Source organism: Peromyscus eremicus, chromosome 1 (genome assembly GCF_949786415.1).
Source record: "Peromyscus eremicus chromosome 1, PerEre_H2_v1, whole genome shotgun sequence".
In the NCBI taxonomy this organism is placed as follows: domain Eukaryota; kingdom Metazoa; phylum Chordata; class Mammalia; order Rodentia; family Cricetidae; genus Peromyscus; species Peromyscus eremicus.
The window spans coordinates 40,499,732-40,515,408 of record NC_081416.1 but is presented as its reverse complement, the minus strand read 5'-3'; the positions used below and the strand labels follow the sequence as shown (position 1 = coordinate 40,515,408).

The 15,677-nt window shown below is 43.3% G+C and overlaps 1 protein-coding gene and 1 long non-coding RNA gene across 5 annotated transcripts; one reads left to right on the top strand and one right to left on the bottom strand.

Moving 5' to 3' along the window:
• The first annotated feature begins 1,365 nt into the window (after positions 1–1,365).
• On the top strand, positions 1,366–9,651 carry C1H9orf57 (chromosome 1 C9orf57 homolog). Of its 4 annotated transcripts, none has more exons than XM_059259775.1 (4): positions 1,366–1,530; positions 4,588–4,710; positions 8,476–8,609; positions 9,173–9,651. In XM_059259775.1, the coding sequence occupies exons 1-3, from the start codon at positions 1,428–1,430 to the stop codon at positions 8,598–8,600; spliced, it is 351 nt and encodes a 116-aa protein (XP_059115758.1). In that variant the 5' UTR covers positions 1,366–1,427; the 3' UTR covers positions 8,601–8,609; positions 9,173–9,651. The 4 variants fall into 4 exon arrangements, with proteins under 4 accessions (XP_059115758.1, XP_059115744.1, XP_059115751.1 ...); XM_059259761.1 differs by having other exon boundaries at positions 8,476–8,613; positions 9,170–9,651; XM_059259768.1 differs by having other exon boundaries at positions 8,476–8,616.
• A 2,177-nt stretch (positions 9,652–11,828) lies between these two features.
• Positions 11,829–15,252, bottom strand: LOC131896826 (uncharacterized). Its single transcript, XR_009375521.1, has 2 exons — positions 15,177–15,252; positions 11,829–12,180 (listed from the first exon to the last, which is right to left on the bottom strand). It is a non-coding gene; the product is annotated as an uncharacterized LOC131896826 (long non-coding RNA).
• Between the last annotated feature and the right edge of the window lie 425 nt (positions 15,253–15,677).

Below are 15,677 nucleotides of genomic sequence, written 5' to 3'. Positions count from 1 at the left end.
CTGGAAGCAATATGGCACATAGTTCCAAGCTATAAGTAAATGATGAAGATGTGCATAAAAGGAGCCCATCTGGATAAACCATGGTATAGAATTTGTTAAGAAATACATGGCATCCTAATAATGGGGTTACTTACATATGAGGATGGCATGGGGTTTGGTGGCAAAGAGCCTCTAATGTTCTTAAATTTTTCATTTATTTCAAGAAGAATCTACTGATTTGGACCTGTGTATTATAAAAAAAGAATAAACATTATTTTTAAATTGAAATGCTTCTGTAATTTGATCAAATTTTTGATCTAAAGATTCCTTGGTATTTTTCCAGAGACATCAAAATTGGGATTTCCAGTGTAGGTGAGTGGGTAGGTATATGATAAGTATGTGTGTTACCCTGGCTTTAAACCCCAGCAAGAACAAAAAAAAAAAAAAAAAAAAAAAAAAAAAAAAGGAAAGAGAAGCTGAGTATTTCTAGACTAAGTGGTGGGTCCACAGAGCTGTGTGTGTCCAAGCTATATAATCTATAGTAAGTGTCAGGCCAATTTACAGTGAGTAGGCTCACTTAGCCTGATAGTTTCCTGAGGAAGGAGAATGCACTCCATACAGATGAGGATGTGAAGGGCAGTTTCTCTGTGTTCCTACTTGGGCATCATTATTTACTGTTTCAACTGTTTAGAATCTAGAGGATCGGGCTGTTGGTTTCAGTTACAGCTCACCTCGTTCACTAGAAACTTTCACTGTGATCAGACCTTTAAAGAAGTTTAGACAAGGCGAACTGCCACGAGAAAGGTAGGTGTGGACGACTAGTCACATTTTAGCAACTCTGATGACTTAGTGAGCACGGCCGTCAACTGTCACGTGACATTCCCCTGTGCCTGTGACCATTTGCGATGAGCTTCAGTCTGTGAAGCTGAAATGAACATTTCCCTTTGAACAACAGAAGGATTTTTGAAGATGTTAACCTACAAGCATCACTGGCCTCACTTCATATTATGGCTGAAGCAACAGTATAAGGGACAAGTGAAGCGAGACCAAGGCATTGGTTTAAAAAAGAGACATCTAAATTCCAGAACTAGAAATGGCTTTACAGTTATTTTTTTTAAAGATTTATGTATTTATTATGTATACAGTGTTCTGTCTGCACGTCTGCCTGCAGGCCAAAAGAGGGCGCCAGATCTCATTACAGATGGTTGTGAGCCACCATGTGGTTGCTGGGAATTGAACTCAGGACCTCTGGAAGAGCAAGCAGTGCTCTTAACCTCTGAGCCACCTCTCCAGCCCCAACAGTTATTTTTATAGAGAAGGGAGCCTTAAAATTTTCCTCTTTCACAAAACATATGTATACCTTCTTAATGAGAAGAAAAAGTGCTTCAGCCAGTATCTTCTCTTTACACAGCCACCATGTGCTCCTCGGTCTTCCTCAGGAAGAGGTGATGGCTGGACCTGCCTGTCTTTCTACCTTTCATTGGCCTGCAAATCTAAGCATGAGAAGGACTGCCATTGCTGAGGTTCTGATCTTATCCTGCCTCTTAAGTGGTAAGTGATGATAAAGGAAGAGCTCAATAGAGGGGCAGCTGGTTAAGAAAACGGAGAATTGGAATACGCTTGAGTGCAGGGTGGACTTAAGTGAGGTGACTGGGAAAGTCCAGTTGCAGAAGCTGCCTTCTCTTGCTGCCCCTAAACCCCCTCTTGGGTTAATTACCTTCTCTCTCTATGAGACACTGTGAGCCTCCAGGTGCTGAGAACAAGATCAGTTAGTGAGCTGATTCTATTCTAAAGGCTCATCTGTATTAATGCATTTACTCCTCACTACCCATCGGGTGGTTTTTCTCATTTTATAGAGGAAGGAACTATATTAGTAAACAGTGTGTGGAAGAGGTGTATAAGTAGAAATGCAGCACAGACCTTCTATTTCCTATACTTCTCTCATTAAATACAGGATGCAGCTCAGGTTTGTGCTGCATCTTCTACTTATACATCTCCTCCAGAAAGGAGAGGAGCATATGAAAGGTGAAATGGCACGAGTAAACATCTTCAGTGACTTGGATATCATGAATAAGTGATTCAGCAAAAGGATGGTGCTAGAGATTATAGTGTTAAGAAAAATTAAGCCAGACCTAAAACAAATAGCTTATATTTCTTCATATTTGGATTCTAGATTTTTACACTCGTATGTGTATGTGTGGGGGGTGTGAGAGAGAGAGACAGAGACAGAGAGAGAAAGGAGACCATTTATGATGAAGGGGACCAGGTAGAAGAGGTGGGGGATGAGGGAGGTAGTGAAGAGGTGAATATGAACATTGATATACATATATAAAAAAGTCATAATGAAACCCATGTCTTTGTGTGCTAATTAAATATTATTAATAAAAAATCTACATTTTTAAATAATTCAGAGGATTGTATTACTTTTTCTGTACATAAAGGAAGATGTGAGAACCAGTGAATAAAAGTCAGCATCAAAAGAAGTGTTCTTGTTGGTACTCATGAAAGCTCCTGCCTCAGTCCTCCTGTGCTTTTAAAGAAGGTCTGAGGAATGAAGGGGGTCTCTAAGAGCTGGCTGGAAGACTGGGTGATGATAAACCCAAAAAAAAAGCTCCCTTGGGGATTCCCTGAGAAACAGCTGGCCCAGTAACCCAGGCAGCAGCTGACCCCCAGCCAGGAAGAACCAAGATCTTTAGCAGGAGGAGGTGAGGGAAGGCCTGGGGCACATGAAAGGCTGGCAGCTTCGGGACCTCAGAGTTACTGCCAAGAACCAGGCCAAGGTTTCAAAAAAGCTTTTGTTTCTCCATCTCTTCCACTTATGAAAGCTATTAAGACTTGTTTTGGGAGAAATACTGGAAAATATAATTCCTGGCTGAAGCATATTTATTTTTAAATGATTGGGCTAATGCATCTAAATTGCTTAGCAGATTCCTAGGCGTAAACCCCACTCTTCGTTGTTGTTGTTTTTGATTTTTGAGACTCTATTTTAATTACAACATTTTTCCCTTCCCTCCCTCTGCACCCTTCCATATACCCACCCCATTTCTCCTTCAAATTCATGGCTTCAGTCATTATTGCATGCATATCCACACAAAAATATATTTTTAATTGATCTGACCAAAGGGTCTCATTACCCAGACTGTTTTCTATTGAAAGTCACCTTGGTTGTAGCAAAGAAAGATAAAAAACACATTGTACCATATGTCTAGTAAGTTATTACATGAGTTATAGTAAAAAAAAAAAAAAGTAACATGGCAGTGGTGATTATATATTAAAAGATGGGGAAATGCCAGGTATGGTGATGCATGCCTTTAATCCCAGAACTCAGGAGGCAGAGGCAACAAGGTCTCTAAGTTCAAGGCCATCCTGATCTACAGAGCACATTCCAGACCTGCCAAGGCTACATAGTGAGATCCTATTGGGGGGAAAAAATGAAAAACAAAAAGAAAGAAAGAAAGAAAGAAAGAAAGAAAGAAAGAAAGAAAGAAAGAAAGAAAGAAAGAAAGAAAGAAGGGAGGGAGGGAGGGAGGCAGGGAGGGAGGGAGGGAGGGAGGGAGGGAGGAAAAGTTGATGAAAGGGAAAGTATGAACACTAGGACAAATTTTGGCCCAGTTCCTAAGAGTCTTTGAACCCTCTGGGTTATTCTTTTGTTTGTTTGTTTTTTTTGTTGTTGTTTTTTTTTTTTTTTTTTTTTTTTCGAGACAGGGTTTCTCTGTGCAGCTTTGCGCCTTTCCTGGAACTCACTTGGTAGCCCAGGCTGGCCTTGAACTCACAGAGATCCGCCTGGCTCTGCCTCCCGAGTGCTGGGATTAAAGGCGTGCGCCACCACCGCCCGGCTCTCTGGGTTATTCTTAACAGTAACAAGCTTTCTGTCATTGGCCAAGGCTCCCTGCAGGAGTTATCACAGAAGATTCCTGAACTGATAAGCCTTAGTCTCCAGCACCAGTGTAGACATCTGCGTCCAAGTTCTATGTCATCAACTAGCGCAGCACATCTGAAATGCAGATTCGTGGACTACACTTCCCATGCATTCTAATTCAAGTCTTCCGGTTACATGGAAATCTATTTTAGCCACTTACCTCCATCTGATGCACTCGGAAACTGGGAACTAATATTCTAGATGCTGCCTAAGTCCAAAAATCTCTGAACTAGTTGTACATAATTAAATATGCAATACTATTGAGCAACAACCGAATTTGAGTACTAAAGATAACCAATAAATGTGCACTAGTCAAGTAATGAATATTCAGGTGTATAACATACTATCCTAGGCTTGGAAATGAAGACCTAGCTGGGGGTATGTGGTTGGTATAACTGATGTTTTAATTAGGCACCAAGAAAGTGTCCTCATTTCTGATTTCTGTCAGTTCAGGGTGCTTCTGATTCATTAATGTAGCACATGCTTTGAAATTTCCCTTATTAAATTCTCAAAATGAAATCATCTCAATTTACGTGGATTTGTATAATCAATTTTTTAAGCATTGCTTATTCTTTAAAGTTGAAACTCACTAATATTTTTGGATCCCTCCCTTCTTCTCCCTCTCCCTTTGCTCTGTTCATTCTCTCTGGTCTCCATCACAATTTCCCCCTTTTTTGCTGTACTCGCAGATGTTGGAGGTGTGATTTGCAGGTCATGCAATCTCTCCATCCCATTCCATGGATGTCTGTTAAACCTTGGAACCTGCAGAACAAAGCCTGGTCAGTTTTGTATAAAAGAGAGCTTTGCTAAAGGTGAGTCTTGATCTCTAGCAGTGCGGAGATAATCCATATATCATCTGCTAACACCGGCTGTATGCCCAATGTTGTAACGAGGGCTTGGCCAGGACTACATTATTCTAGTTATGCAATAACATGACCTGGATGGATCCCATCACTAATCTCGCTACCCCAAACCCCTCACTCACTTTTCTTCTTATCTTTTGAGTGTTGGAGATTGAAACCAAGTCTATACACATGGCAACTCCCCAACTACTGAGCTATGTCCCTAGCTCATTATCCCATTTTAAAGCTGTATTTATATACTACTCATACATGTATATGTGTGTGCACGTATAGGTTTATGTACATTGTGTGTTTGCAAGAGCTTCTGAAGGCCAGAAGAGGGCATTGGATCCTCTAGAACTGAAGTTACAGGTTGTGGGTCACCCTGTGAGCACTAGGGACCCAACCTGGGTCTTCTGCAAGACCTCTGGGTCATCTCCCCATCCTCTCCATTTGTTTTAATGAAAAATAGGAGGTACAAAATGATTAAATAATTTTTACATAGTTACTGGTAAATGAGTATGGTAGCCAAGATTCAAATACAAGTATTTGATCCCCAAAATATTAATAAATCTGTATGTAGCCTTATTTACAGCATTCACATCTCAGAAAACATTAATAGATCATTTGAAGAGTTTTCTAAATGCAGGCTCCTGTGCAACTGCCCAGATTTCATGTTAAACACAAAAAACAAATGCTGACAAGATTAGAAGAAAATGCTGGTGAACACATTTCACGTTTGAAAAAGAGAAGGCCCCTTAACATTCAAAACCCAAAAGTCATAAAAAACACAATTGATTTGAATGTATCCATATTTTATAATTCGTAAAATAATGATAATGGTAAATGATAAGTAAATGTAAAAGACTGGAAATAATAAAAAGAAATAGATTACAAAAAAACATTATTACCTATCCAGAAAAATGCAGAATTTCTAAAAATCCCTTTTTAAAAGATGAGCTAGGGACTGGGTAGACGGCTCAGTCAAGTGCATGGAGAAATGAATTCAGACCCCAGGAATCCAAGTAAAAAAGACAGACCTGGTTGTGTGTTCCTGTATCCCACTGGGGTCAAAGTCAGCCAGATCCATGAAACTCACTAGCCAGCCAGCCTGGCCGAATCAATGAATTCCAATCCCAGAAAGAGACCCAGCATCCCAAAATAAGATAGAGAGAGACTGAGGAAAGATACCTGACATCAACCTCTGAGCTCCACACATACATGCACACACACACACACACACACACACACACACACACACACACACCAAACTATCAGGAAAAATGAAACATGAAGGCAATTCTTGGCACAGAAAATATCAACATGTAAACAAACCAAAAAGCAGTTTAACCTTGCTGGTCAAAAGCAAGGCAATGTGAAGTACAGAAAAAAACCTAACATGTTTAGTCATAACAAATATGTCTTATTATATAAAGGAGAATTGCACATATACATACACACACTAAATAAGTAAGGAAAGAAAGAAAGAAAGAAAGAAAGAAAGAAAGAAAGAAAGAAAGAAAGAAAGAAAGAAAGAAAGAAAGAAAGAAAGGCTAAAACCTTTTCATGAATGGCCTAAATGCTCACATACAGGAAGCAGTTGGACTATGTTGTATCTAAACCATGCAACACTGTCTGTTATGTAGCATGTGCTAGATCTACTTGTTAATATGGGCAAATGTCCAACCTTTGTCTAATGGGATGAAATCAATTACAAATTTATGCACATAGTTTTCTACATATAAATAGAAATCAGCAAAGCAAAACTCCATGGAATTGGAAAGAAAACAAAAATCAGAGGACATCAAAGTTATGCGAGAGAGAGAAAGAGCCACAATTCCCACCTCAAGGGGACTGGGATTAAGAAGTGTCTGGGCAAGCCGGGCGGTGTTGGCGCACGCCTTTAATCCCAGCACTCGGGAGGCAGAGCCAGGCGGATCTCTGTGAGTTGGAGGCCAGCCTGGGCTACCAAGTGAGTTCCAGGAGAGGCGCAAAGCTACACAGAGAAACCCTGTCTCGAAAAACCAAAAAAAAAAAAAAAAAAAAAAAAAGTGTCTGGGCTCTGTCAATCTCTGCCTGGTAACTTTGAACTTTACTGTTCAAAGTCTCTCTATTATTGATGGAGAAAGGTCCCAAAGCCCCTCAGAGTCGAGGACATTGGTTCTCTGACATCGCTCTTCTACTCCTGAAATGTAGGCATTCACATTGACATCAATTTAAGAAGTAAGGGATTCTATGCAGAGATTAGAGCCTGAAAGCTGGCCTAGAAAAATACTTAGAACTGCCTGTGGCGAATCAACGACCTGGAATGGCTTTGCTGTGTGAGAGGAGTTCGGTATCTTGGAAATTTTACCATTTCCCACTGGTAGGGGTTAAACAGAATTGAAAGTTACATTTTAATGTGGCTTTATCAACGGCTTCTAAACATTGCCAATAGTGGCAGTTGTGGAAGATTAATGCTTTGTTGTGGGGGATAGTTGCTAAGGCTTGGATCTCGAATGTCCCCCAAAGGTCCATGTCTTACAGGCTTGGGCTCCAGCCTTTAGCCCTATTGGGAAATGCTGGAACCTTTAGAAGGTGGGTCCTAGTGGAAGGAAGTTAGTTATGTCCCAGAGCACATGCTATTGAAGGGAATACTGAGTTCCCAGTCTTATGCTCTTTTTGTTTCCTGGACACCATGAAGTGTGTGGTTTCCTTGGCCATGTTCTCCCATTACGGTCGTATTACTTACTACAGGCCAAAAAACAACACGGCCAAGAAACCATGGACTGAGATCTTTGAAACTGTGAGCTAAAACAAACCTTTCCTCTTTTCAATTTACCTCAGGTGTTTTGTCACAGGACAGGGTGGTGAACAACACAGGAATGTCTTTCATTATGATGGAGAGTATAGCAACATCCCTCGCCTTTCTTCCTAGATGCCCAGAACGGATGTCCCCTGCTGCCCTACCCAACTGTGATAGCAGAAATCTCTGAGCGATAACTTACATCCTGGGATTGGGGAAGCAAAACCAATCTCTGGCTGAGAAATCCCTTTTGTCTTTGTTGCTCTGGGAATGCTCATTAGTCTTCTTGACACATCTGAAGCTTCGGGCAGTAGAACTAGGGGACAACTGGAATTTGCTTTTCACTTTGTCCATTTGCAGGTGTTATACTGTGATTTAATTAAGGGGGAAAGGCCAGGTATGGTGGTACACACTTGCAATCCCAAAACCCAAAAGGTTGAAGCTGGAGGATTGAGAACTGAAGGGCAACCTCCATTGCATAGCAAGGCCCTGTCTCAAAACAAAAAAATAAGCAAACCAAAGCCAGAAAAATAGTGGAGTAATGTATGATAAGATTTCATGTCTAGGAAGCACTTACTAGAATAACCTTGTGCAGATCCAGCCTTTTGATTAAGTTACAGACCGGAGTGATGCTGGGGAGTGGTTATGAGCAAGCTCCCCCACAGCTAACACAGCTAGCATGTCTAGACAACAGCAGTCATAAGCAGAAAGCTGTGGTTGTTTTACAGTTCCAAAGCACGTGTACTACAAAGTGCGCAGCTCAGTTTACCTGGGAGTTCTTAAAGGTGAGATGAGGAAGCCATTCCTCACATAGGAAGTCTAGATTCGTGTCTAAGCTGGAGATTTCATTTGTCTTTTATTTTTACCTGTTTACTGCGGGAAGCACGCAAGGCCAGGTGGGTGGCACCTTCCTAAAGCCCCACCCACCTCAGCATCTTTTCTTTCTTCAGGTGGAATCCAGTGGTTTTCAATTAAAGGCTGCACTGAGGACAGATCGGAGTGCTTCAAGAGGGTCGTAAAGCATTACGAAATCCGCTCTTCTCACTGCTGCCACCGTCCCCTGTGCAACTTCTGAGGAAGTGGGCTATATCCTTGTCACGTGACTAGCCAGCCAGCCCTGAAGCCTGGCCTGGTCTTCTCGCGATGGCAGCTTCTGTGCTGCAGGTGCTTAGGACCATGGTCAGAGACTGACTTCAGCATTCACTATGTCCATGTCCTCCAACTCCCCCCACGGTCTCCAGTGTGTCTCACAGGAGCTCTGTGTCACAAGAGCTTTGTTTCTGTTGCTATGATAAAATATTCTGATGAAAAGCATTTTGAGGAGGAAAGGGTTTATTTGGCTTATACTTCCCAGTCATGGTCCACCACTGAGGAAAATCAGAGCAAGAACTCAAGGCCAGAACCTGGAGGCAGGAATTGAAGTAGACTGAGACCATGGAGGAACAATGCTTGCTGGCCTGTTCCTCATGGCTGGCTCCATTTGCTTTCTTATATACCCCAGATGCCCCAGGAATGGTACCATCACCCAAAGTGGGCTGGGCCCTCCCACATTCATTTTGAAATCAAGAAAATGCCCCCATAGACCTGCCCTCAGAAAAAGCCCAATGTAGATATTTCCTTAACTGAGGCTCCCTCTTCCCAAATGACACCAACTTGTGTCAAGTTGACCCCACTCCCCACCAAAAAAAAAAATCCTTTCGCCATCATCTCTCTCCTGCTTCTGCTTCCGTCCCCACTTGCTGTGGTGTTAGCAAAGCTATGGAAAAGCAAAAGGTCCACAGTTCTCCAAGTCAAACCAGTGAAGTGGGTAGCTGTTTCAGCTTTGACCTGGAAGCACTACCCCAACTGAGGCTTCCGGTAACTGTCACGCCTATGAGGTGGGGCCGAGACAGGAGCCCTTAAGATCTGAGATCTGGATGTGCTGGCTCTCTTGGTTCCTGGATCCTGGACACTGGAGGTAGACAGAGCAGAGTTCTCCAGAGAATACCACTGGACTGCACTACACCTTTCCCGGGCCCTGTAACCTATCCCTTCACTTGTAAGTTACCCCCACAAAATAAACCTCCCTTTTAACTATGTAGAGTTGCCTTAATACTACAACCAATAAATCAAACACACAACCTCTACTTAGTTTATCATCTCCCTAAACATTTCCACACTAAAAAGTATGCTGATGAATGAATTACCTCACAGGAACCAGAATAATGCACAGCCTGATGTGGTTTATGGGAGAAACTAGCAGATCCCATAAAAAAAAAAAAAAAAAAAAAAAAAAAAAAGCCACAAATCAGCAAACCAGGCATGTGGGAACAGCAAACCCCAACAGCAAAGGCCTGAGGCAAATGGGCAGGACAACCCTTAGTTCTTCCTTCTACACCAGGGTTGGCCCAGATGCTGGGTTTCCATAGTTAACCCATGCCCGAGTGCTTGTCTGCTGTGGGTCAATCAAGCAACCAGTCTGGATCTGCGATCCTAGACAGGCAGGGGCTACGTGGCCGCCCTCAGGGAAACCAAGGGACTTGTTTAACACACTGGGTTTCTGTTGTGCCCATTCAGTGCCCTCCTTCTGCACCCTCAGCACTCTTCTGCTTTACAACTAACCTTGAGTTTCTCTGCACTTTTAGGGGTTTGAAAAATATCAAATTCTTTTTGCCCTTTTTGAAGGACTTAAGATATCTAGTGTCCTGCAATCTCTATAGACTTTGAAGAAAAAAAAATTTTTTAAATGCTAAAGTAGCCAAACATGATGGTAAATGCTTGTGACTCCAACATACAGGAGGCAGAGGCAGGAAAAATCAGAAATCAGGCCATGCAGCCAGACCTTGTCTCAAAACAAAACAAAAATTAAACTAAAGCCTAAAGCCTAGGACAGACTCCCCACCCCACCCCCCACCCCTGCACTTCAGCTATATTCTTTAGATCCTGTTTCTGAGACTAAGAAAACAATGTCTTCATCTTTATATTTAAATCCAATCACCCCATTCTGTCATTTAAAAAAAAAACAACAGTAAACAGCTCTTACCTCAGATCAGCAAACTATGGAAACCTCTTATTTTTCTTGTGCTTTTTAAAAATGTCCCCTCATCAACCCAATGTCATGGGGGCAAATGCCAAGCTTACACAGCCAGTGGCCCCTGACAGAGGCTTCCCCAACACAGTCCCAGTCCCTGGGACGCCACAAGAAAAGAACTAGGAAAGAAATGCTCACCTGCTTGTCACTACCTAGCAGGTGTCCATGGCCAGCCTTAGGAGCTTTGCCTCTACACAGAGCTATGCTCCATGCAGACCTTTCTTCCCACAGGCTTCTCTCCCTCTTCCCTCCTCCATGTTGGCCCCTCTGTACCTTATTGTCTTCACACATAGATGAAGAAGATTGACTCACACCATCTCTTAGATACCCTCATGTTCTAACTTTTATGTCCAACGTAAATCAACAAAGACAGAGTCCTGACATTGACTGTATCTCTTTGTTTTCTTAGATATAAACAAGACATTGTGCTGACTGCAATCCACAGGGTAGGCCCAGGTCTGACAATTAATGTTCACCCAGCTCTGCATAATCCAGGAAACTGAGCAGAGAAATGCAAGCCATGAGAAAAACAAATGTCATTGATACAGTTGACTGGTGCAACAATACCACCCCCGAAGTCACCATGGCAACAGAAATAACCCATACAACACTGGTGTGTAGGTGGAATGCAACCCCCTAAAGATGTCCATGTTCTATTCCCTGTAAGTTGCGAATGTGTTTCCTTGTGCAGATGTGCTTAAATCAAGGACTGTTAAGATCAGTTACTCAATGGAATCACAAAAGTATAAGAGGGAGGCAGGAGGGTCAGAGTGAGGGGAGATGTGATGAGGAAAGCTAAGGTCGCAGGTTAGTGGATGCTTCATTGCTGGTTTGGAGGGTGAAGGAAGGGGGTCACAGGTCAAGGGAGGAAGCTCAGCTGAGAAAGAACGCATCTTCTATACTACAGCCTCCAGCAGAACCAGCCCGATGGACACCTTCTAAATTTCCTCTCTCTCCATCTGTGAGATATTAAATTTCCTTTTTTTATTAGTGTATATGCAAGCCTCCGCATGTACCTACAGGTCAGAGGACAGTGTTGGAGAAGTGGGTTCTCACTAGCTGATTGTTTCTGTACTCCGGGATAACTGGGCTGCAAGCTTCTAGTTCATTCTCCTGTCTTTGCCTCCCATCTCAACACGGGGGTCCTGGGATCAGAGCAGTATGGCATGCATCCAGCTTTTCACTTGGGTTCTGAAGACTGGCCTCAGGTTGCCAGGCTTGTGTGGCAAGCGCTTTTCTCTCTGGGCCATCTCCCCAGCCATGTCTTTTATTTTCAATATGGCCATTCGTTACAGCCATGGGAAAAATAAGGATCCTTGGCCATACGGAGAATGATATAACAGTTCCCTCTCCCAACGTGCACAGATCTGATGTTTAGGTAACATGGGATCTGATGCCCAGAGTAGCAGTTCAGTGCCATTTCGTCCACCTTCCCATGTTATCTTCTCAGTCACAACTTCCCTCGAAGCACACAGATGGACCACAGACACGCAGCTACATCTTTTCAGCTGACACCTCCCACTCAAGTCTTCATCCATTCAGGAATTCTTCAGTTAATAAGCTGATTCTTTTCAAGTCCTTCACACTTAAAGAGAAAGCGATACTAAATTAGCCTGAATGCCCTGTGTAAAACACCAGCCTGGGGGCTAATGGTGCAAGGATCCCCCTTGAGCCTCTGAGCACCAGGCGGGTCTCCCTGTCTCATACACTCCCTCTGCCACTGAAATAGAAATCTCAATGGCTAAAGCTTCTTATTACTTTAAAAGGGACGTCTTGGGGCTGAGGATTAGACCCAGGAAGGTGCTTGCCACCAAGCATGAGGAATTGAGTTCAGATCCCCAGCAGGCCTGTAAGCAGATGGAAGCAATGGCGTGCATGCCTGTGGCCCTGGAACTTGGGAGGTAGAGAAAGAAGGATCCATGGGCCTTGCTGGCTAGCCAGTCTAGCTGAATCTGTGAGCTGCTGGTTCAGTGAGAGAACCTACCTCAAAAAATAAGATAGAGACCCATTAAGAAAGATATCTAACATCCACCTCTGGCCTTCGTATTCACAAACCTGTGTGCACACACAATTTTTTTAAGGCAGTTCTCAATGCTTGATCAATTGGAGGCATCCAGAAAACATGGCAGACCCATACCTGAGATAGTCTGTCAGCAAACAAGGGATAAACATTTCACTTCCCAGAATTAGACTGTAAGGTTTTCTAAAATTCCAGAGAGCATGATTTTTATCACTGAGAGAGCTGGGGCTGTGTTCCCCAATGGGTATAAAGCCCTGTGGGGACAAGTGATGAGTGGGAACTTCTGGTGGCAGGCTTTGTGATCCTCACAAATGCCCATTCCTAGAGGTCCTGTGGGTAGAAGCCGAGCCTCTGGGATACACTAGTACTCCTTAGTCTATGCTGGACGTCTCTTAGAACATCACTCAGGCTTCATGGAAGGAAGGAAAGTCATGCACAAAGAAAAGAAACTGGAAGGTTGATGATTAGGAACAAGGTAATAAAAGGAAGCAAGATGCTGGTGGTGGAGCCCTCTCTGTGGATGCAGATGCAGGTCTCTAGTCTACTCATGGCTTCCCGCTCCAGCATCTTTCATCTTCACATCCGCACACCTAGAGTTAATAGCTCTGCCCCTGTATGTGCTGTGTACAGGGGCTGGAGAGCTGCCTCTGCAGTTAAGAGCGTATCCTACTTCCGTAGAAGACATGCACCTTCACTCATGTGCAAATACCACACACACACACACACACACACACACACACACACACACGCGCGCGCGCACGCGCGCGCGCGCTAAGAGACACCACACATACAATTAAAAATAAACTTTTTTTTTTAAGAAAAAAAAAAATGTTGCTAAAATTCCTTCCCAGGAGAGATGTAAACAATGTCCACTCCTCCTCCTCCTAAGGCCCCAGTGACAAACAGGGGTGCAACTCCGCCAAAGGTCACCCAGAGGAGCCCAGATGGCTGGTTTCCTTACAGAGCAGTGGGTGAGGAGTTACAGGGAGGCACACTGATGACCCTAAGTCAGCCACACTGATGGCTTCCCTCCGTGTCTGGGTAACAGAAACTCAGCCCTTCATCATCCCCAACCTATATCCTGTACGACCACGAGCAGTTAGGGAAGAATTGCATAGGACTGGTTAGAGGGAGTAGCTGGATACTCGGGTGAGGGTCCCAGGACCTTCTCCTCCCCGACCTTCTACAAAGGACGGTCAACAAGAGGCCCAGCAGAACTCCTGAGGAGGACGGGTAGTCCTGTACTACAAAAGGACTATCTATAATAGAATGTTCTGACCTAGCAACTTTGGTATCATTTTCTCATTGTTCTTCTGCCTGAAATTGGTCTTCCCTGCCGAGAACAACTGTCAACAAATCTTATGCCTTTGCTCTCAGGCCTGTGATTTCCAACCTCATCTGTAACCAGGCCTTGTGCTCGTGCTTTGCCTCCTTGCTGCCTGAGCTGGCTGGCTCTGCCACCTGGTGGTCAGTAGTGGCAACTGCATGCCCCATCAAACTAGGGGTACTCTCCTAGATTTCTTTGTAGGTCCCAGGGTCGTTTAAGTGTATGCCACGTTGTCCTTGTGGCATGATTCATGTATACATGAATCAGAGCCTGTAATGGTGCCTGTGGAAAAGCCTTTAAGTCCGACAAAAGAGACAAAATGTAAACTTAAGGGGGGGAGGGGAGAGAAAGATTATTGGGGCCCTAGTGAATTCACTTGGCACAGTAGACTGTGTATCCCCGAAGTTCATAAGACAGCTTGGAGCTCTGCATGCACTGTTGCAGTCCACAGCTGTATTCTGTCCTAAACACACAACTGGCCAGCTGGGAAAAGGAACCCAACTGCTCTTCTTGTCATCACTATAACATGAAGTCTATGTTGTTGCTGTGAAAAATTAAAATATATGAAATACGTCCATCCATCCTAATCTGTGAAGGGTAGTGCATGCCAGTAGCCCCAACACATGGAAGATTGAGTCAGAAGGATTGTCAATTCCAGGACAGCCTGAGTTACATAGTAAGTTTGAGCATATCGTAGACTACAGGTCTCAAACAAACAAACAAAAAAACAGAAAGAAAAACACCCATCCCAGTATCTCATAGGCCACAAGCACTCAGGTATTAGTAGCTTCATTTAACACTATAGAATCATTGACCATCTTACCATGTATTTAAGGTAAGAGAAATGCTAACAATGTAGTAGGTTTAGAGATGCATAAGGATCTGAGGAGACAGTTGGGTTCTACGACCTTTCATTTATGGAGAAGTCATTTAAATTTTCTAAGCCCCTGATAGGTTGTATCACAGAGAATGAAACAGGTCACTGCCGTGTTCTGTCTCAGTTAGGGTTTCTATTGCTGTAACAAGACACCATAACCAAAAGCAACTTGGGGAGAAAAGGGTTCATTTTAGCTTACCATCCCACATCATGGCCCATCACTGAGGGGAGTGAAGGCAGGAACCTGGAACCAGGAGCCATACAGAAGCTGTGGAGGAGTGCGGCTTACTAGCTTGATCCTCTCCTGGCTTGCTCAGTTTGATTCTAGCTCACCAAGTAATATTGGATAAACTATACCTTTTTTAGCTGCCGTGTAAGAAAGTCGTCCAGGGCTGCACTGGAAACACTCTGCAAGGATCACCCCTACATGTTGTCTGCACAAATCAAGCAGAATATTATGGGATGGGAAGTATAGGTGTTAGACTTCTTAACACTTGGTGATTTAGTGGTCTTTGGGGAAGTTTTGAACCTCCAAAAGTCTCCATTTCCTTGTTTGTAAACTTGACAAAGGACAACACCATCCTATTCTAAATACACTGACTTCTTTCCATACACCAAACACTCCGACCTTATTCCTATTTCAGAAACATTTTCCTTTCTAAGGCTTTGAAGGTTCTTCTAGAGAGAGTTTTGTTCATCAGTTAGTTGTTTTGCAGACATTTCTGATCGGTGCTCGTCACGCGATCATGATTCTCCCTTAACTTTTGCTATGCTTGAGAATGGTTTGTTTAAAGTATGGTTTAAATATGGCTCCCTTCAGGAAGCCAGTAAAAAGTAGAGACAGGTAGAAGCCTTAAG